Below are 24,569 nucleotides of genomic sequence, written 5' to 3'. Positions count from 1 at the left end.
AATTGTTCTATGTGGCTCATATCCAGAGTGGTGTCAAGAATTAATGAATAATATTTTGCCTCTTTAACCATTTCTAAATTTTTTTTTATTTTATAGCTTCAGAAATTATACGGATGATTTCATTTTGTATTTTATCACCTAAATAATGAGCAATGTTAGTTTTTGTGTGATATTTGGATGCGATGCAAGTGTTCTGCCATTGTCGAATCAAATTTAGCGATAGTTTCTACTAACTTTAAAAAATTGCTGTTATCATTTTCAAAAGGTTTTTGTGAAGAACCTCTAAAAAGCTATACACTGTCTTGATAAATATTGTATTATGTAGATTAACTGTTCTCTAACAGATTGCCAATATTTTTTCTCAGTTTCATATAATCTTTGTTGTGTGCAATCAATAATGCATTTCTTAATCAAAGACATTTTAAGTTCACTGTATTTTGAACAGTTTTTAATATGTACGGAACTTGTTTCGTGTATTTTTAGTATACGACTGAAATGTTGCCAATAGTTACAACCATATTCGTTAGTAAGTTAGGAATTTTGACTACCAGATATTTTGCAATAATAACCGAATTTCGCGATTCTGAGTATACTAAATAACTTCGTAAAAGTTTTTCTCCATTTGCTAAAGTTTGATAATAGTATGAATTGGAAAACTTGCGGCCAGATTCATCTTTGGGAAATTCTTTATTAACTACTTGATGCAGGCAATGCTCAACTAAACAATCTCTAACTTTGGTAGTTATATGATTCGGCCAAATACCTGGATCATTAACATTAAAATTTAAAGTAAAATTTGAAATTTCTTGTTTCTCTGAATCGGAATCCAATATTTCTTGTGCTGCAACTTCTGTAGACAGTCCAGTCAAGCCAGTTTCATTTTTGCATCTAACATTTGTTTCTTCATAATTATCTTGTGTCCTCTCTTTTTCTGTAGTAGAGCTACACAGAGTACTTGCTTTGTCAGAATTTTCTGTTCTTCGTTATTTATGTGGTCCTGAAGTTAAAAATTTATTCTGCGATCCAGCCAATTTATGTTCCAGTTATGCTCATTGCTTTTGTCATTGTCTTTTCCTTTTTTGTGCACCAGATAACTTCTTTGGCTTTTTTCCCGACATCTAGGGGTTAACACACTTGGTTAGACTTTAAAATAAGAAGAGCGTTAAAAGTTGTCCATCAAAATAAATAATAATTTCTGAAATTTTTCCTTAAACTTATTTTATAACCCCTTAACCGACTATTATTTTTAAGATGAATGGCCCAAGACTGACTATTTTTTTTTTTATTACAGAATTTGATTTTTCAGATGTTTTGAATAATAAATATACTTACATTTTAGGTATTTTTTGAAAATTAACATGTAGAGATATTAGCCACTGATTGATTTCTCAGTGATATTTATTTAATATTTTTTACATTCTGGTAATTGTTTAATAATTAAGAAATATCTAGAATATTAAAATTATTTATTAAAGAAATTAGTAAAAGGACCCCAACCCCAATGTCTTCCAACCAGAACAAGAACAAATATATAAATAAATCTTTTATTGAAAATTATTTATTTTCTAGACGTCTACCCAACATAACATAAAAATCTTTTGTTTTCAAAATAAGATAATTAACTAAAATGAAACAATTTAACTTATTTTCAAACTTAGCAAAAATATAATAGACGTACTTTATGTGAATAATAATCCAAATTCAAAAAAAAATTACTAAACAACAATAAATATATTTTATAAAACAAAAGGCAACTGCACATTAATACTGTTACTGTAACACGTAAAATGAAATGATGCAAAAATACACCAAAAAAGTATCAAAGGGCCAATTGCAGTATGTGTAAACAAAGATCATCTAAAGGGTTTTATAGCTCATAAATGACCTGTTTATTAATTTAATTCGAGCCGCGTCAGCCTGACACGCCGATAGTCTATCTCACATATACGTGATTTTTAACTATGGTCCCTCAGCTGATTAATATGTTTATAATTTATAAACTATTATCTTTAAAATTTTATTTGTCTATCTATCAAAAATCTAAAAATAAGTACACAATTAAAATCAAAGTCAAATTGTCCAAAGTCACTTAAACACAGAATACACAATACACTGAATATGTTTCACATTCAAAATTTGAAATGACTCCGAAAAAAATGTAAGAAGTGCATATTTGGATAGATGCTATTTCGTCTATCCAAATTCAAAGAGGAATTTAAGAAAATGAACATCGTAATGTACACCTATGTTTCAGACTAAATATTTTTGGATAGATCAGTGTTTCTGAAACTTCAGATATCTCTGTACCCCTTCTTTAATTTTCATTATTACCAAGGACCTTTTCAAAATACCCTTATAATAATAATAAATAAATAAAAATATATTTCATTGTAAATGTCTGTTTTATTTGAATTTAGATGTACATTTAAACAAAAAAAAAAAATTTATTTTTAATAGAACAAAATTTATAAAGATACTATATAGATTTTTACTTAATATAATTTATCATCAATTAAACAAGTGAAATTGCTTATTTCTATATCTGCTATATTGTTCTCTTTTGTGCATTTTATAAATCCAGTCTTTAACCAATGATCCATACTTAACAATTTGAAAACTAAAAAAATTACCGTATTTACTTGACTATAACTCGCACTTTTTTTTCCCAAAATTAAAGCTAAAAAATTGTGCTGCGAAGATATGTGTGGGGATTTTTGGAAACTAAAATTTTCAGAAAAAAAAACTGAAAATGGGTATGACTTACCCAAGAAGCTTCTATTCTCCATCACTAGTTTTCTGTCCTCAAGAGCAGTTTCCTTGTTTGCAATCAGTTATCTACCCAAATAGAGTCATCTTCTTTCCCATTATATCAAGAAAAAATTACGAGTAATTTAAGACTTGAGATACATAATGAACAATCCTTGACAAATTACTAATGAGAAGTGAAAGATGTGCGCAATTGTAGGCCAGTATAATAGAGAAAAAGCCACTATTAAGAAGTGCATATGATTGGTGCGGTATTAACAAAAGATCGTGCTATCCAAACAAAACAAACTGATAATTGAATTGAAATGCTAATTCTCTTAAACCGATTTCCATAATATCTGAAATGCATTCACTATATATTTCTTAGTTTTAACACGTTCATGATGAGGGGGGGATTAGTGTCAAGCAAAACCATATGTTGCACCTGCTGTATATAGCAGTTTCTGTTGGAGGGAAGATGTCATTCATTAGTTAGTGTTTATATTCCCAGTTGTCTGTAATTACACTATTTGTTGAGAAATATATTACGCAGTCTGCAAATGATGTCTGTAAACCTTATCCAGTGATATGATAAAACTAATTGGTTTTCGTGTTTCTGCAGTATAATGGCTGTTGGATATTATTTACTGCAGGGAGCAAATTATCGCTCAAATGTGAAATTCGGAGCAATAGAGACTCGCAATTTGAGTAGGAGAATTCATGCATAATATAACTTAATATATATATATATATATATATATAGACTATAAAAGTTTATGAAATTCACATTGTATGATACTTTATGGGTTGTTTCCTTAAGTATCTAATAAGTGGGTTCTAAAATGTTTAGTTTTAGTATGTATGACTATAATTTTTTTAATTAATAAAATATAATAAGCACATATTTAACTGTCAATGGGAAATGGCGCTTTTTTTTTTTTTTTATTTGGCAAACTAAACGCTGTATTTTTGTAAAATATCTTGTTTCCGTAATACGACTGAATGATCGCCCTTGTTAAGCAGCGCCATGAGGCAGGCTTCCTCTATGCTACATCCTGTCGACGATACTGGGCAAAGCACAGCGTAAGAATGAATTCACGGTCTGTCTTAAACTAACAATTTCCACTAAAAATATAATAAACAATCGAGAATATTTATAAAGTTTTCGCTGAGTCGATGCTTACTCTGTGAAATAAAATCCGTGGTAATATTGATAACATTTACTTCAAACAATATAATTCAAGAATAAGAAAATTTATATATATTTTTTATTATTTCCCGTGGTGAAATGGAGCCCCTATCTTCAAGCGCCCTTGTGCGGCACACAATCTACACAACCGCACAGCTCGGCCCTGACCACCAATGTGGTCTACAAAGAGGTCCTTAAGTAGAGAAAAAAAAAAGGTCATAGGTATTTTTTGCATTCTTTTTTCACTACAATCTTCTCTTTTTTGTTTCTTTATCAGATGTTATATTTCAAATTTCACTTCGTTTTTCTGCATCAACACGATTTGCTTTATTCAAACTATATACCATATTTGCCGGAGTATAAGACGCACTCCTTTTTTATACACATTTTTTAGGAAAAAAACTTTATCAGTGAATATTATAATGAATTTACAGTATTTCAAATATAAAGTAATAAGTAGGTCTACTTTCAACAAATACCTAATCTAACTAGGAAACAGTACCCACCTTTTAATCTTCTTCATCAAAACCCAGAAATTCATCTCCAGAGCTAAATAAGAGACACTCAAAACCTTTTCTAAATCAGAATCTGAGTCCTCATACAACAAATTGTCCTCTGTACCATCCAGTGCATTACTAATGCCACACTTTTCTTTTTTTAATGCTACACTTCTTAAATTATTTAACAACTGCCTCAGTTTTCACAGCATCCCATGAAGCTTTGACCCACTCACAAACTTGTGAAATACTAGGCCTCTTCTTTCTTCCTGGTGGCGTAACCTCAAAATCTGACGATTGCATCCAGCAGTTTTCTGGATGCAGTGTTCCATTTCTCCTTCATAAATTCCTTAAATGATTTATTAATACAGATATCTAAAGGTTGAAGCTGACTAGTTAGACCTCCTGGAATTACAACTATCTGAGGTTTCAATTCCTTGAGTTTATTTTTAACATCCATCTTCTGTTCTGTGAGAACGAAACTGATCCGATAATAGCAGAGCAGGCTTCTTCAACAGTATTGTTGAATCATGCATCTCAACTTTTCCCATCATTCCTTTCAACAGTATGGTATCATAAAAACCCTAGTTACCACCAACCCCTGCTTAGTCCAGATGTCTCGCAGCTGATCTCTTCTTTATTTATCACACATTCTTATCTAATGGCTATAATGCCAAACAAATTAGCAGAAAACTTTTTTTGCTTTGCATGTGATAGTCCATTCAACATATGGATTATAGTAATGCTGTTACTATTCTCTATATCTGCATCTCAGAAAAAATTAGCTAAACTTTAATGAAATATCTAATTTCTGTAATGCTTGAAAACTCCATTTGAAACTGCTGCCTTTCTGCTCCCCTAAAGACTATCTCCCTCTTCTCTGAGTTCCAGAGAAGAGGGAGATGATCCTATCCTGTTATGGTCGGAGTGAAAGATATGACAGCATTGTCTTGAAGAACAAATATATCTACCACCACAATTATTTGAGAATAATTTTTAGACAGTTTAATTATTGTATATGGGCTCACTCCTAAAAATATGCCAATTAAATATAGAAGGTATAAGTAGGGCTAAATGTGAAGTTCTTATTAAGATCCTGGAGTACCATCATATAGATGTAGTTGTAATACAGGAAACTCACACTAAGGACGATCTAGACCTACTAATGAAAGGGAAAATACCTGGATATAATGTGATCATTGGTATAAACCATTCCAAATATGGTGTGCCATATTTATAAATATTTATAAAATGACATTTCAAATGTGATAAGATCTGTGAACCAAGCATCAGCAAGGACATATATATTTTATCCAAGTATAACCAGATATAGTTATATCTAGTTATACTATAATCAATTTGTATGAACCTCCCTTAGTTAAATGGCCTGATCGAGTATTGTCCCATCAACAACATCCAAGCATAATCTTGGGAGATTTTAATAGTCATCACTCCCTTTGGGAATATAGAGAGGATGACCTAAATGTCACCTTACTAGTGAACTGGATGGAAAATCAGAATCTCTATCTGATCTTTGATGCCAAAGATAAACCGAGCTTTCTCTCCTCTAGATGGGAATGAGGATGTAACCCTGATTTGTGTTTCTGTACTGTGGACGATAATGGTGGCCACATCCCCATCTCTAAGAAAGTATTAGACAATTTTCCGAATATCCAACATCGACCTATAATCTATAAAATATGCCTAAATATTCCAGTCATAAGAACAGTATTAAAACCTAGGTGAAACTTTCTCAAAGCTGACTGGAAATCTTTTAAGAAACAGGTTGATACTGTTATAAGATTTATAAAGCCTACTATAAACAACTACAATAGATTTGCTGGCATTATTATTGGTGCTGCCAAACAAACCATTCCAAGAGGTTTTTAGGAGAGATTATATTCCATGCTGGAATAGTAACAGTGAAAGACTGTACAAAGAATTCTCTACTAATAATAACCCATCAGTAGCCACTGAGCTACTGAAGTCTTTCAACAATGCTAGGAAAGACAATGAACAATTTTAATTTTACTCATTCCAGTCGAAAAGCTTGGTCCCTGATTAGGAAGCTTGACCCTAATACAAGGACTTCTAATAAACTGCTTGCCATAGATCCAAAATACATCGCAAATCATATAGTTTCAATGACTAAATATCCTCAAGATAAAGTAGCTACAAGAGAAAGGTGAAGCAAAAACTACAAAATCTTAAAACAGATCTCCCACCATCATCACTATCTCAGGCTTTCACTTCCCAGGCAGTTATCTCATTGAGGACTGGGAAGGCAGCTGGACTCAATAACATCTACCCTGAATTCATTAAGAACTGCGGTCCAAAAACTATTAAATGGCTTACTGCTATGTATAATAATATCCTGGACTCTGGTATGCTTCCATTAATTTTTTAAAAGATCTAAGGCCATTGCCATCTTAAAACCTGACAAATACACCAGAATTTCTCAAAGTATACATAATAGAACTCCTCAGGAACAGGCTAGCTTCAAACCTGACAGAAACTGATGTGATCAAGTACTGGCCTTGACAACCTTCATCGAGAACGGTTTTGAAAAACAATAGCGGTATTCGTGCATCCCTCTCTGCTGCCTATAGCACAGTGTGGCAAGAGGGGTCTCATTTTAAAATTCTTAGAAACTATCCCATCACCTAAACTATCTAACCTACTTAATCAAATACTAGCAGACAGATTGATACAAGTATCTCTTAATGAATCCAAAAGTAAATTCTTTAATATTAAAAATGACATACCTCAGGGGTCAGTTCTCTCCCCATTGCTTTTTAACTTATATATTAGTGATATCCCAGTGACAACATCATGTAGATTCATGTATGCTGACAATATTGCCATTGCAACTCATCATCCTACATTCCAGAAAGCTGAAAACATCTTAACTGAAGATCTGGCTGTACTTGATAAATAGTTTAGACAATGGCGATTACAACCCAACCTGAATAAAACTGAAATTGCATCCTTTCATTTAAGTAATATCTAGGCTAATTATATCCCAAAAGTTTACTTTATAAATAAACAGGCGAAATTTAACAATCATTCAAAATACCTAGGAGTTACCTTAGACAGAAGTTTGATATGTAAATATCATCTATAAAATATCGCTGAAAAATTAAAAGCTTGTAATAATATGCATAAACTTGCTGGTACTTCTTGGGGTGCTGATGCCAACACACTGCCCACTACTGCACTGTTATAATATTTACTCAACTGTATATGATTGTATAATCTATTTATGATACTTATTTTCTTAAGTTTTGTATACTTTATTTGAAATATATACTTATTTGTCTTATTTATTTCAACTCACTTAACTTGATATGCTTAACAGTCATGACTCCGTTGTTCTTCATCGTTGCTTGATTTAGTCTACTACAGTTAATCCTTTCTTTCAATTAGGACCCCCCCCCCTCGCTCAATGTCATAACTATGCTTGATCACGTGCACGAAATTCTAAAACGTAGGAATTGCCTCTGGCTGGAATCAATCCCTTTGTTTAAACAGTAAGCGTTTTTTCTATATTGATTTCTGAAAAATTTGTTTATTTCAATTGCGCTATCAGAAATCATAGATAAGACTTAAATATCCTTCCATAAAAAAACGCTCAGCAAAGCATGGAATTATTTCTCACATGTATCACTATATCAAGCAATGCAATGCACTATTCTTCATTCATGGCTATTTATCCCCCTAGGTCACACAGGTTCGGCCTTTTTTATGAGAAGTGCATTGGTATATAGGAATCAGGCAAGTTATTTGACAAACAAAACGATTTATTCATGCTAATTGAAGTACAATAACATTAACACTAAGCACACAACCTTTTTTTCCCATCTCTATACTACTTTGCAATATTAGCTTAGATCTTAAATTATCCAATTGAGTTCAACAATTCTCCTTTAAGTAAACAGGCTAAGGTAATATTTGTGCTTACCTTTAAGTTATACAACATAACAGACCTACACATACTATACCACAGGCAAGTTTAGACAATAAATAACATCATGCACGTTAACTATCACCTTGTAACATCGCTATCTTATCTCATACAACTAAGCAAGTTATTTCTCAATGGCTAGCTAATTGCCTTCAGTCCTGAAGTAATACTAACAAAAAAACAGCTAGAGCAATCTCTGCTACAATTTCTGCTTCTAGTTAAATCACACATAATAGACCTTACTTGGTATTTAGTCATCTAGTCCCCATCAGTAGATCCTTGAGATCGTAATCATTTTCTTCCTTCCGATATTGCTTACACACACACACACACGGGCACCATTTTCTGATATCGACAAGGGCACTTCCACAGGCGGAGATCATCAGGAATCTTGGTGGGTGAAAATCCGGAACTTACTTTCTTCACTGCATAAACGACCCATCTAGCATCTTCGGGTGTCTGTTGGCTGGAACTGGGTCCCTTGACCTAGAATCGGCAGGACATACTCGAACTGGGAGCCGGAACATAAACTGGGCGAAAACGAATTTATCCAGTGATGACCATCGAAACGACCTCTCCTCCTAAACGGTCTTCTAGCTAATTGCCACTGACCTTCTCTGAAACAAACCCTCTTCATGACGACTGGCCTTCCTCTAAAAAACTTTCCTATCCTGTCGTGTTGTGTCTGCTCTCTCGATGTCTCCCCTTTTTATGCTGCTTCATCGACCTTGGGTCTTGCTACTATTTTATTCCCCTGTGTATTCATAGAGGTCTTTTCCTCCCACCTTCTAGGTCACTGCGTTAGGACAGGAAACCCCGTACATTCTTGACCTTCGTGTGTGCGATGGCCTTAGGTCTTATTCTTAATCCCGTCTGGGATATCTCTTTGTCTTCATAATCTATTGTTACATTTCATTCAGACATTTTTTTTCCTTTGTCTTTTGTTTTTTTACAGCAAATCAATAGTTAAATATTAACCAATATTACAAGTATGTAAATTAATTTGAATTCCTAAGAAAAATTGGTATAGAAAGAATTCAATCTAAAAATTCTGTCTATACAAGATTTTACACTGTCTTTGGTTTATTGCACAGCAGAGTATTTGCTCCTGAAGGGCTGAACAGTGCACATGCTTCTTTAATCAATGTCCAGCTGAATCAAACTATGAGGATAATCTCTGATGCTCTAAGAGCTACTTCTGGCTACTGGTTTCCAACTCTCAGTAATATAGCCCTTCACAGGACCCAAGCTTTAAGCAAATTATGGACAAAAATAATTGGAAACAGTTCCTAAACTCTGCCTGGAGGAGTGCAATACATGAACAACCAGAACTTTGACCTATGCTAGTCATGGGGAGAGTATTGGCTTCAACATACTTCCAATCTTCAAATTCCCATTTCAAATCCAACATCTCGTCTGGAGGGCTTTGATCTCCCTAGACATGTATGGACGTGTAGGGTTTGTAAACCGATGTTTCTTGCAGATTTTTGCGAATGTTTAAATGACTTGAACCTTAAACTACAGGGCTCTGGTACGACTCTTAATGTTGTTTTGATGACATAAAGGCATTTGAAATGAAACTAGGAGTTTTTAAGAGAGATGTAGACAGTGAGAGATTTAGATATTTTCCAAACCTAAAGAAATACATCCATGATCTCCAAAAGGATGACAAAACAGACTGCCAATGTCTTCAAAAGCTATTTTTAAATGTCACTGTGTCAACTGTTGAGCAGTTCTCTCTATGATTTGTTTAAGTTCAGAGAATCAAGAAACTGCAAAATTCATTAAAGTTTCTAGACACTATAAAACTGGATGAATTAAACTTGCAGATGTTTTTATGGATGATTTTGAAATGCAGTTCATCGATTTTCAAAGTGGCTTAGTTTGGAGGCAGAAATTTGTTGACCTCAGAGATGACTTGGAAAATATTGAAAAGGAGTGATTAGAGATGGTTGTAACAGAGAAAAGTGCAAAAATTAGGTACTAAGGACTTGGAATACTATTCCATAAACTTTTGCATGTTTAAAACCCTTGCAACAGCATTAATATCCATTTTTGCATCTTCATATTCTTGTGAATCATTGTTCTCAGCGATGAACTTTGTTAACTCTCGTAATAGGAGTAGCATTACAGATGAAACTAGTAGCGCACACATATCTCTAAAGGTTACAATCTGTCATTAGTGATGCAGCAGCAGAAGTCTCATTGATGCTAAATAAATAAAATGTCCACTATTTTCTTTCTCTAGTTTTGATTTGATATTTTCTGCTAAAAATGGTAAAGATTAACTTTTGTTTAATATATTATGTAGGTAAAATAACATTTTATTTTATCTGTAATTTTTATGTGTTACTCGTAAGGGATTAAGAATTAATAAAAGAATATCTTTAATTTTATTTTATTTTATTGTGCTTTAGTCAAGTAAAATGTTTATGAGATTGTGCGCTGTAACATATTGGAAAAACGTGAAAAAACTTGTCTGATATCTTTATAAAAAAAGCAAAAAATTCAAAATGATTGTTTACTCTTTTACTGATCTAAAAAATTGCATCTTTAAATTGTGTTGCTATATATGGCAGCTAGAATTACACTTAAATGCAAGTAAAAGATATCCATGCTATCAACAGGGTAGAAGGACTTTTAAATAAAAATTCCATTACTAATTTTTACATTCATTACAATAATCATTCTTACAATATTCTTTGATTTTATCGCTCTAGTGTGTTTTTGATTTTTCGAAAGGTTCTCCCAATACTTAAGACACCAAATAATATGTTCCCCAAAATTTCGGTTGGCACGTGAGAAAATTTTACATCAAAGATCTGGCGATTTTGGCATGCACACTTAAAAAGGTTGCTCACCCCTGTCATAGATAGTAAGCTTTTAGTATATCACACATCACTCTTGGGACTGGTAGTGCAACAGCAATTTTCTCCATTCCATTCTATCATTGGCTTTATTCTTAATCTCCTGTATCACGTATAGTATCCTCTCAAGATACAGAGAACAATACTTTCTGATACAGTCTAATCCTTTTGCAGCAGTAGTGGAAATTGTAACAGGATTCTGCAAACACAAGATCATTTGTCAAGTTTGTCTGTCTTAATAAAGTATATTGAATTTTTGAATTAATATACAGTAAAATCTCATTTTTACGTTCCCGCAATTTATGTTTTCCTGCAGTTTACGTCATTTTCCGTTGGTCCTGTCTTAAGACCTATTCTTACGATATATTGTTTTCCCGCCATTAACAACTTGATGTGGACGTTATTTCCTGTGATTTGCATTTTTTTCTCTGGTGACAATAATGATTTTTGAATCGATTTCTGCGGAAATCTGTGCATTTTTGTTCCCATATGGTGTTCTTTCGGCTGTAGTTTCGTTTCTGCTATCACAGTGGCTTGCAGCAGTAATGTAGTGATGAGCGATACCGTGATTTTTCAATCACAGTACTAATCGATATTGCAGAATTTCTGCTACGTAATTTAGCGTGTGAAAGTTGCTTTCAATTTGTGGTGGTGGATTATCCATGTTAGTAACATGGAGAAAAAAGAGAAAATGTATTTCTATAGAAGAAAAGATGGCAATTCTGTGACATGTATATTGGCATGCCGGAACACATGAGTATTAAGTAAAAGATCTTGGACTCTCCGTCTCCTCTTTGAGCACTATAGTAAAAAACAGGTCAAGCACTGAACCCAATGCAAAGCAATCTGGCGCTATGTCAAAAAAAAAAAAAAAAAAAAAATTAAAAGCAAAAACAATCAACACTTAAAGATTTTTTAAATAGATAAATGTAAGTAATTGTAAATTCATTTATTTTCAGTTATTAAATTTTGTAATCTAGTATATAGACTCGCATACTAGCAGTAAGTCATCTTTTAGCCTTTTTAAAATTTTTTTTACATTTGTTGCTTTTTACACTTTTTTCCATCAGTCCCCTGAAAAGTGTAAAAAAGGGGTTTTACTGTATTTGGCTTTACTGTTTTATGCACACACATGATATTGCACATCTAGTATGCATATGTGCAATATTTACCCAAGGCTACTACTTCATATTTTATACAATGTTTTTATTTCTTATTTTAGGAGCTGATCCCAAATCAGTACTTTGTGCTTTTTATAAACAAGGTCACTGTGCTAAAGGAGACAAGTGTAAATTTTCTCATGATCCAAGTGTGGAAAGGAAAAGTGAAAAGAGAAATATATATGTTGATGTTCGGGATGATGATGGTGAGTTCTATGTATAGAGTATGTTTTAGGTTCATCAAGATTTTTTGTACTTTTTGTTGTTAACATCATTATGAATAGTGGCTTATGACAGTTAATTCAGCTTATGCAAAAAATATACATTACTTGAAGACTAGTATAAGAATACCCAAAATATATAACAGATTATAACTACTCAGTATCAGTTTGCTTAGAGGAGGCATGATTCTCCCTCTTGCATCAAGTAAATCATGCATAGTAATTTCTCAGTTATCCAGTTACTTTGGGGAATCAATTTTTTGTTGATTAACTGAGGATAAATGAAAAATACAAAAAAAAAAAAAAAATCTCTCTCTCTATCCTAGCCTGTCTATGGTACAAAATTTACTATAGGTTTGCAAATAACCTTTTGTTGGCAGGAGACAGATGATAATCTAATGTATTCATGGATTGGTTAACTATGTGTTTGGTAATTCGAATGTCAGATAATTGATAAGTCACTGAGTGTATGTTATTTATATTATGTGATTCCCCTCTCCTAAAGGGTTATAAATCTATCCTGATACCTAAAGACATTCACAAACATCCGTGCTCATGTGAAATTGGAACCTTAGAGCCTATTAGTTGGAGAGTGGATAATGCTGTTCACATGGCCTACCAGTCTGGCTAACTGGATGAATTTGAGGGAAAAAGAAAATGGGGGAGGGGGGGCAGCAAACAACTCTTCTTTCTCATTCCAGTAATAGTTAAGATATATACATGGCACAGTTAACTTTCACTCTTGCAAACATTTAGGCACTAGAGAAATAATTAATAAATTTCCTTCCAGGACTTTTTGAGTATGTTGTGTTATTCTTTCTGCCATTCCCCCATTACACATTGCATCTAAATGAAGATGCCAATGGTGAGTGGGCTGACCATTCCCAATCCCTCACATTTTTAACCATTAATGTGCATTTTCAGAGTAGTGCTGTACAATTTTTGAATATTTATTTCAATAAAGTATATACATTTTATTAATTATTTATAAATAATACAATCAAATTTTTATTGTAATATATATCATCATCATCATTATGATGATGATATTATTATTACATGACACCTCCTGGGAGTCCAAAGACTCATCGAGGGAGGGCATCTATTCCACAATTCTCTGTCTCCCCCCCACTCAATCCATCAACTACAACTATGTTCATCATCTACGCCAATGCCATCTACTGCCAACCACCACCACTAATATCTTTAAGACAATCGCGAACATCCATGCCCAAGACGGGATTCGAACCTGCAACCTTTTGGCTGGAAAGCAGATACGCTAACCACTTGGCCAACCAGGCTGGCAATATGATATGATATGATATTGTAAAAATGTTTATGTCGTTCCATAGATACTAAGCATTTTTCATAAAATTTTACCCAGATCAAGCCCAGTAAGAATTGTAACCTGTACATAGATGTTTGTTAAATGTAAATAATCCCTATGGGAATTGTATATGCTCACTGCCAAATAAGGGAATATTCTAGAAGGTGTAGGATTAAGGCAATACCTTGCCACTAGTAAACAGTGTAATTTTAGCTCCTTATATGGACATCAAAATTTGTGTGTATATTCTACATGGAAACGCTCAAGGTCAGTGCTGGGTGGACCGACAAAAGCTTCAAACAAATGTCCGCTGCCAGAACGAATAGGATTTAGGGAGTGTTGGAGAAAATAAAAAGATGGGTCAGTCAGAGAAAAGGATCAAGGAATTTCTTCAAAATGTTCGGGGGTCCCATATCTCCATGCTAGGATTCGTGAGTGAATAAAAGGCGTTGGCAAAAAGATCGCACGATCAGTTCCAGAAGTTTTCATCGATGATCCAGAGACCGTTGGTCAGTCGTCAGGAAGGATGAGAGAAGCTGATCTGCCAGGCAACGCATGGTGACCCCTGATGACAACTCTACGCCAGGAGCTTTAGTCCAAGGAGAAGGAATCCTCAAGCGGAAGGAAATTGCTTCGTTGCCTTCGACGCACATGCAACTACGCGTAAGCCGAAGAACCTCTGCCTGAGCCCCAGGAAGATACTGACTCCGCAGGCCGTCAACAAGTCTATTGCTGGCATAAGCAGGGAAGCGAAAACCTGACATGGAAGAAAAAGGAACAGAACTCCAGTGTGAAGCCAGATCCATAGAGGGTAGTGTTAGATCTGAAATAGGCGACTTCAAACTTTACTTGAGGTCACCATTCCAGAATCTAACAATTAACATAAAAACATACTTGCATACTTATCATTTTAGCGCAGTATAAATATGTTTTTGTTTATAACAACTTCCTATATGATGAACTGTGAATTTTGTGAATTTTCAAGTTTTATATCTAAGTGTCTAACATGAATGTAAGTCAGAAAAAGGGGCAAAATAAGAGAGGAATTATTAATGAAAAATTGTAAGTGAAAGAAACTATTCAATAACATAGGGCAAAGATCACCCTAAATACTGTAAGATCAGGGTAAGCACCCGCGGGTATCACATCTTAGAAGGCATCATGACGCATATGTTCCCCGAAACAAGGTCCCGTATGTTAATCAGTGAAGTCACCCAAACGGAGACCAATGGGTGACACGATAAGATATTTCAAACTCAAAAAGGCGGCGCTCTAGGAGAGCGAATAAAACCCGCGACACGGAAGTAAATGAGCCCTGTTTTTTCTTGTTCCTGAGTTTTCTCTCCATGTGCTCTGAGAGTTCTTCGCGGTTCAGCTCTCATTTCTGAGGGCTGACTTACGATAGAGTTCGGTATGACACCACAATAGAGTTTCGGCAAGACTAACCGCAGGCTGTGGTGAGAAGATCATCAACGTAAAAAAAAAAAACCTCAGCAGAAAGATAGCATCCAGCCCAGGCGAGCATGTGTAACCTACGTGACAACAAGGTTGAGACAACCAGATTCGAAACAAAGAATGAAGGACGGCAGAAAACCGAAGAAAGAGAATAGATAGTACTCTCACTTGTTCTAGCCCCTTTTGAGAATTGACTAACATTTAAAAGAGCGCAATCTGAAACTTGTATTAAAAGAAAGGGTGAAGAATTAAGATCTGTGTAAATGACTATGTTTTCTTGAAGCGAACTTTAAGGACTTTCAACCAGATAGAGATTCTATCATGTTTATTCCAAAAGAGGTAAAAAAATTGTGTTAAAGTACCTTAATGTCCAAAATGAGTTGTAATCATAAATGTAATATGTATTGAGTTATTGAATTTACTGATATTTTGAAGTAAAGTACTAAAATGCTTTAAGACTGAGAGAGTGAATGAAAGGTAGAGGTTTAACATTAGATTTCATGATCAATTTAACTTGTATGGCATTACTAATTGAATTTAATAAATATTTTGATTTTTTACTTATATGTGTTTCTGATCATGATGACTGACCCTGACCCTTCATAAAACATCGAACCTAAGAACGTGTGTGTGCGGGAATACCCCAATTGAAAGTAAGGGCACGACTGCAAATAAAGAAAAATTATGCCAGAGAGCCCAAGTTTCTAGGAATTAGATTTATATTGTTAGTAACACTTGATATTCTATAATTAACCTAAAGGCAGAGTCTTTCTCTAACTTTAAGGCTCAGGCTGGCGCAGTAAAAAAATAAATTTGCCTGAGTGATCAGGATAATTTATAGAATTCAGGGAACGGGTAAACTTCTGGTGGCCCTTAAAGGTTAAGTTACATAAGAAGGAGTATAAGAGAAGCAAGACATAAGGCTAAGTTTATTATTAACGTGGATCGCATAACAATGACGCAACCTACTTAACGTAGAGACACACGCAATAGAATTTGATATTGCGACTGTAATAATAAAAGCTAAAATTGAATAAGTTGTCCCGATATAGCAATGAAAGGTACAAGATACACATAATAAGAAAGAAGGGACGACACAACAGTAGTCACCACGAAAGTGAGTGTATCTGTTTTTCCAATTTTTTTGAGTTTTTAAGGGAACTTTTATTAGTGGACCCTATAGTAGAGGCTGATCTAAATAGGCATAATTAACAGTCGAAGATTAGAAGGTAATTAATTGTCAGGAATTTGTATGAGAAATAATTCAGACTGTAACTGTTTGCCAAATTGGTGAAACTTGCCTATAGAATATTCCCAGCATAGAAAGGAAGGAGCGTTTGTGTGTAAAAGATATGGGCTATGTGCTCGATGATTAAGAGTTAATAGTTAAGTAATATGTACCAATGCTCAGCTAAATGATCTGTTTTATATTAAGAAAACTAGTTAAATACGTGATATGATTTGTCTGAGTAAAATGCAGGAATTTAACTAATTGATTTATATAGATCTGAATTGAGATGCTTTATTCTATTACTGCAAGCTTAGTATAAATTGTTTTATGTGAATTAAATTTTGTTGTTTAAATATTAATAGAGTGTCACCTGATATTTTAATTCTTTGATGCACTGTTCTCAAAAACAACCAAGCTTGTGAGCGGGAAAGATAGATAATTAATACGAGATTAAGGTAGCCACAACTGTATATAAGTGTAAGGAAGGATATCTACCAAAAGTAGTAATATTTAATGCATAAAAGGATTTCATGAGGCACAGTCACTAATTCAAATAAATATCTAGAGATCCTTGGCATAATAAAAATAGGAATACTGGAGGTAAAAATAAGGAACAGGAGGATATAAGTTTAAAGTTAATAGAGGTGTATAAGAGAACCAGACATGATTAAAGATTTAGGAATTGACATAAAGAGATAAGATAAAGTATATATAAAGACAAATTACAGAAACAAAAATAATATATAAAGACACCCCGTTTCTACAATATCATATCAAACTAGCAATTTGGGTTATAGCCAACCAAATTATATTCTTATTGACTTAAACCACAATATGTAATGATGGTACAACATGTAATATATATTGTAATATTAAATATTGATGATATAAGAATTGATATAATTATTATATCATCAATATGGCTGACCTTAGTTTTTACCATGTTTACTTTGTAGTAGAGTAGCTCTGAAAGTAAATTCTTATTGTGTGGAAATGAATTCAGACAAGACACAAAATATTGAACAAATGTAAATAATATTTTAGTGAAGTTATAAGAAATTATTTACTCTGACAAAGGCTAATGAGTGAATAACCCATATGATTTTGGAACTTTATTTTTATTTATTTATTTATTTTTTTTTTTTTTGCACTTGGTTAGACTTTGATAAATTTAGTTTAATCCTTTATCCGTGTGTAAGCAAACAAAGTTTGCACCCCAAAAATATCGTCAGGACTGAGGTAAGGTGGTGCAACACCAGACAACAGTAGCACCTTAAAGACCTTTTTTCTCCACATTGTTCTGCGCCACGTGTTTGTCTGGATATTTATCATCTATTTTGGCTGTCTATATGCCAACGTAGGGGTTACGCTATCTTCATTCTTTCTGCGGGAACGGACTCAAAAAAATCTTTGAGTTTCAGGAACATCTCAATGGGGCTTTCCAGCGATGGCTTTATTCTGCTAGGACTGGAATTTTCTTCCTTCATCTTTGCATAGAATCCAGCTTCATTTCTTTACGAACGCTCGCTGCCCGACATCACAGACTTCACCCCCCCCCCCCTCCTTTTACGCGAAACTGCCCGCCACCTTCGAACCGCCCAACAGGAAAACGATACGACATGTGATCAAGAAAAAGCCACGTTTGTTCCAGGCGCAACCCCCTTTTATACTCCTTTAGAGCACCCTCTTTTTTAGCCCCTTTTTGCACACGAGCCTTAATAATTTACTTTATAGTTTACTATAGTCGGCAAGAAACTCTCCGATTCCTATCTTTGAGTTTCTTATTCAGTTTTAAAACAATGTGGGATTTAATATCCCCTTAATTTTAGTAATGTTTTCATTGCCGAAACGAAGCTTATTAGCTCTTTATACTTAAATAATTTTTATATTATCTCTGATAATATAATATATTGTATATAAGTTATAATCAGCAGTGAACTATAAGGGGCTCACGCAAGCACTTTGTTAAATTTTTCTCAAATTTATGAGCCCCTTGTTCGTCTTGTTTACTTTTTTTATTTTTCAAAAAAAAAAAAAAAATTAAATATATTAAGCGACAAACTCATACGGTTATCAAACAAAACTTAGTCTATTTGGCATTGTATAGATTATTTGGAATTATTGTTTCAACTCCTCTATAACAAATGCGTCCAAGTTTGAAAATAAAATAAGCTCATGCTATCTTTACACTTCTGGTAGCCAATCGTATGGTTTTACCATACAAATAAATATAAGGGCTTTTTAAACCGACTTCTCGATTTGGAATTTTTTAAAGATCTAGTTATTTCAGGGGTTGATATCCTGTAGGATATCAATCATTAATGATTGATATCCCACAGGAATTATTATATCTGTCAGAAGCGCTACAAAGTCGCAATATAAGTATTATAAGGTTAACTCCTTAATCATGCAAACAATTAATGCAAATAATGATATTAAAAATTCTGTTAGGTTCTTATGAATCTAAAATTGATACCATGTTAAAATCAAAAGAATTTGAAGGAATAGCAAAATAAAGCAAAATCAGATTTCACAAACTACTGCAAGAAACATTACTAAACATTACTAAAATAATGTCTTTAAATGATAGATTAATGCAGCAAAGTAATTTTAAACTTAAAAATGAAAATTATGAGGATTTGGAAGTTGAACTGAAAAACATTTTAAAGTTGTGTTATCTTGAAACATGGAATATTGAAGAAGTTACATGTCCATAGTTAGAAGGAGAAAAGAGAATAAGATCTTTAAATTTTATTTTGAAATATGAAATTAAAATGAATGATTTTAGAGATTTAGTGGAAATGGCTTTGACTGGAAAGTTACAAAACGAAATTCCCAGCACGGTGAAAAAAGCCAAAGTGATTATGGCAACAATTGCAGTTTGCAGCGCTGAAGCCGAAGAGCTTTTAGTGTGATGAATAATATCATAACGATGAAGAGATCTTCTCTCACTATAAAACATATTTTGGATTTAATTACAATATGTATAAATGGGAAACCCTTGAATGAATTTAATCCGAATCCCTATGTGAAATCTTTTCTAGAAAATCATTGCTCAGCTATAGATCCTCCTAGAAGAACACAAGACATGAAGGAGGAAGGAAATAAGGCGTGACAGCTGTTGTCATAAGTATTTCCTTAAAGTAATTATTTGTAAATGTTAACCTGTAAAGAGTGAGTTTTTTTTCTGGGTAAATGTACACCAGACAGTAATTTTTTTTTTCATGTAAAATTGTCTTGAAAGTGATTTTATTAAATAAAATATTATAGTTACTGTTACTACCATTTTACAAATAAGAATTCACTTTTGGTAATCACATATAAATAAATAGGACTATAAAATAATTCTCCTTGATTGGTACTGTTGATTATCACTTGAAGCATAAAAACAAAAGAAATATAACATATTTCAATATTATTGTGTTTAGATAATATTTATTTATTATTTATAGATCATTTGTCATAAAAACTTCTATTGCAAACAAAACAAATTTATTTTGTTTATAAAAAGTGCAGACTATTGCATATGTGCGATTATAAAAGATTTTATTCTTATTATATTTTGATAGTAAAAAATGTTTTTCTTATGTAAGATAAATTAATGCAGATGATTGTGTGCAAATATTTCATGTTTAGATCATGCAGTATTAATAAAAGTTTTTGTGTGAAATACTACTTTTTTTTACTTAACGATGCGAGCCCTTTGTTAAAATTTCCATAGCTCACTGCTGGTTATAATATATTGTATACAATATATTATAACTATATTATTATAGTTATGTTACTCTTTTTGTAATGCTTGATATAAAGTGATAAGCAAAACTTTTATTTTTATCTTTTGAAAATAAAAATGAAAGAGATAAGTGTGATCAAAATAAGGAAAGATAAAAGTAAAATATATAAAAATAAGTAAATAAAATTGAAGATAAATTGAAATTAAGTAGAGAAAGTAGGTCATCATCATCATCAAATTCCTGCCATGTACCCTCAAGGGGTGTACAGGATATGACAGTACTACATGAAAAAATTACATCATTACTAACTTCCTATCTACAATTTTCCTCCAAATCAGTCTGTTACTTGTCAAGACTCCAACATTATCAGATCTTATATTTCTATCGCCTAAGGCACTTTGTACCGTATCAATCCACCTATATCTTGGTCTTCCTCTGGGTCGTTTTCCTGCCAACCTGGCAGAGAACACTTCTTTTGCTAATCTTTCCTCTCCCATTCTGTTTAAGTGACCATACCACCTGAGATTAGCTCTGCTAACGCATTCCTGGATGCTGACAATGTCAAGTTCTTTCCTAATATCCTCATTTTTAATATGATATTGCCATTGATGCCATCTGTTCACGCCTCTAATCTTTCTCAGGACTCTCATATCTGCGGTCTCTAGTCTTTGGTCAAGTGTTTTACTTCTGACCCAGCTCTCAGATCCATAAGTTAAAATTGGTTTGAACACAGTCTTGTATACAGCTAATTTAGTGTTCCGACTAATTTCTTTCTTATTCCATATAAATTTATTCAATTGACTTCCCACGATACCAGCTTTGCTGATTCTGTTGTCTATTTCTATATTTAGTTTACCATCTTCAGTAAAAATTGTGCCTAAGTAGCTGAAATGTTTTACTTGTTCCACAGGTTCTCCATTCACAATACAGTTGACATTTTCAATGATTCTGCCTATTTTCATTGTCTTTGTCTTTTTATTGCTGACCTTCATACCATATCTATTACAACAGCTATTCAATTTAGTCAGAGAATCTTGCAGACTTGTAGCGGATTTATTTAGAAGTATAACATCATCCGCATAAAGCAAAGAGCTGACATTAACATCTCCAATTTTGATATCAGGTTTAATACCACATTCCTTCATAATGTGATCCATATAGATAATGAATAACAGAGGGGATAATGTACATCCTTGTCTCACACCAGATTTAACATTAAACCATCTTCCTGTACTTCCTTCAATTCTAACTGCTGACTCACAACTCAAATAAAGACTAAGTATTGCTTGATATAATGCCCCATTGACACCATATAACTGCAGCGCATTGAATAGCTTCTCTCTTGGCACCTTGTCATATGCCTTTTCCAAATCGACAAAACTTAAATACAGATCTTTGTTATATTCCCGTGCTTTCTCGACTATTTGTCGTAAAGTGAAGATCTGATCCTGACAGCCTCTATTTGGCCTGAATCCAGCTTGTTCTTCACCAAGCTTTTCTTCCACAATTCTTCTCAACCGTTTCTCAAGTATACTTGCATAGATCTTGCCAGGAACACTCAGTAGGGAAATACCTCTGTAATTCTCACATTCAGTTTTATTTCCCTTTTTATATATGGGTACTATGAGAGCTCTACTCCAATCATCGGGAATTCGTCCCTCTGTCCAGGCTTTCTGAACTATGCAGTGCAGCCACTGTAAGACTTTCATACCACCATACTTCAGCATTTCTGGTCGAATATCATCTACTCCTGCTGCCTTTCCACATTTCAAGCCTTTGATGGCTTTTTCTACTTCAAGTATGAATATGTATTCCTGACTGCATGCCTGGTCAGTGTTTTTTATCACTGTGCTGTCATCACTGCTTGTTTCATTTAGCAGTTTTTCAAAGTAATTACTCCATACTTCAAGGATATCTTTTTCTCCTGTTTTCATTTCACCTTTATCATCTCTAATTCCTTTTACAGCACTCTTTCCTCCATTCCTAAGCTTCTTCAACAACCTCCAGAATATTTTGCCACCTTCTTGATATTTATTTTCTATATTCTTGCCAAAGTCCTCCCATGACTTTTGTTTAGCTAGTTTTACACACTGTTTAGCTTTCTTACATTTGTCTCTGTATTCTGTAAGAGTAAAAGCTGACTTATTTTCCAGGAACTTTTGATATGCTTTCTTCTTTTCCTTCACTGCCTCTTTAACTTCCTGTGTCCACCAGGGAGTTCTGATTTTTTTATCCTTGCACACAACCTCACCACATGCCTCTCTGGCAGAATCAATCAATGTTTCCTTCAGAGTTTGCCACTGAATCTCCAAGGTTTGATTCCTGTTCTCAAACTCTTTCATTTTCTTTTCAATAACATTTCTGTATTTTAGTCTACAGTTCACATCTGAGAGCTGCTCAACTTTTATTTGCTTTAAAACTTTCTTACATGTTATTCTTTTCAATATGAAATTCAATTTTATCCTGCTCAAGACTAAATAGTGATCACTTCCAATTTCAAATCCTCTGTACACTCTGGTGTCCTGCACCAGGGAGAAAACATCACTATCAACAATAACATAGTCAATGAGACTTTTCTTATTCCTAGCCTCTTCTCTCCATGTGAATTTGTGCACATTTTTATGTTGGAACATGGTGTTAGTAATAACCAGTCCATGTCCTGAGCAGAAATCCAACAGATATTTGCCATTATTATTATCTTGCTCTTTTCTCCAAATTTTCCCAAAATATTTTTGTATGTCTCACAATCATTTCCTACTCTACTATTTAGATCCCCAACAAGGACCAACTTTTCCTTTTTCATTGTGTCAGTTGCTTTTTCTAAAGCCTCAAAAAATTCCTCCACTTCTACCTTAGTAGAACCTTCTGTGGGACCATAGGCACAAATAAGTCTCGTTGTCCAGTTCCCCATTCTCATATTTGCCCACATTACTCTACTTGAGACTGACTGCCATTCAAGAAGATTTGCCTCGTATTTTGTGTTGAATACTATGGCTACTCCTCCTTTTCCTTGATTGTCATTGCCTGAATATAACATTTTGTATTTATTGCTCAGAAAGATCTCACCAGTTTTGGTCTTTTTTGTTTCAGTCACCCCTATTATGTCGATCTGGTACTTATCTAATTCCTCAGCTAGCTCCATTTCTTTGCCATTCAGGCTTCTTACGTTGATAGTACCGATCTTTAACTCTGGTGATGTTGAGTTGGGGTTTGTTTTCAGATTTGTTCCAGTAGCTGACTTTTCGCTGTTCACCCTGGTTCCCTGGCGAAAACAACGGGGGCCTTGTTTAACCGGGTGACGCCCCAGCCGGCATGAAATTTTGTCATGTTGTACCATCATTTTTTATTTTGGTTTAACCAATAAGAATACAATTTGGTCGGCTAAATCCCAAATTGCCAGCCCATCCTCGTTCGTTCAATATCAAAGTAGATACCCAACAGGGTGCACCACGAGAAGGTGAGGATTGGACATTAGGTCAGAAGCCCTGGTCGGTTCTCCGCATTCCTTTAAAGGTTATGTGGAGGTCTCCTCTCAGTTATACAGCTTTGACTCTTAAGCACCCCTTAAGTAGGTGCATAAGTAAAAATGTATTTAATAATTAAAAAATTGTTTTGCATGTTCGTAATTTATTATAATGCGAATGTCAAAAAATAAATACCTTTATAATTATTTGTGTTTGAATGAGTATTATTATAACTTCTCCCAAATTGCCTTTGCCTGAGCGGGGGGGGGGGGGACGGATGTCAGTGTTATTAATATTCTAAAAGAGATATATGGGTCCTGAAAGTTTGGGAAACACTGCTGTTGAGGATGGAATTGTCCTGCAACTGACTTTTTACTGTCTGCCCTTGTTCCCTGGCAAAAAAAATAAATAAATAAATAAAAATAAAAAAAATAAGGATTCTTTTTGCATGATTGATTTTATTGTACCATCATAATGTATACTTTGTTTCCATCAACAGGTACATTTTGGTTGTCTAAGTCATTTAGTGTCTTCTAGTGGTGGCTCGTCCATAAGGGCTGCAGTCCTTATGGACACGCTACCACTGGTTTCATCCCATTCTCATTCATTCACTATGTCAATAACAGGACAGAGGAACTAAATTAACGATTCAAATAAGTTACATGACAGTTTATTTAACACCATAATATTTTCATCCATGTTTCATTGTCATCCT

General features: G+C 33.8%; 1 protein-coding gene across 1 annotated transcript in view; it reads left to right on the top strand.

The window, feature by feature from the left end:
* Positions 1 to 24,569, top strand: part of LOC150104988 (zinc finger CCCH domain-containing protein 15) — a 179,097-nt gene that overhangs the window by 79,141 nt on the left and 75,387 nt on the right. Inside the window, exon 4 of the mRNA XM_090396091.1 lies at positions 12,485 to 12,628. Within this exon, the coding sequence (XP_090252217.1) occupies positions 12,485 to 12,628 (144 nt within the window). The remainder of the gene's footprint in view (positions 1 to 12,484; positions 12,629 to 24,569) is intronic.

Source organism: Typopeltis vanoorti, chromosome 7, assembly GCF_054136105.1.
Source record: "Typopeltis vanoorti isolate ZY-2024b chromosome 7, IOZ_Tvanoo_1.0, whole genome shotgun sequence".
NCBI classification, from domain to species: domain Eukaryota; kingdom Metazoa; phylum Arthropoda; class Arachnida; order Uropygi; family Thelyphonidae; genus Typopeltis; species Typopeltis vanoorti.
Note: the sequence above shows the minus strand (reverse complement) of the source record. Positions and strands in the feature narration are given on the sequence as shown.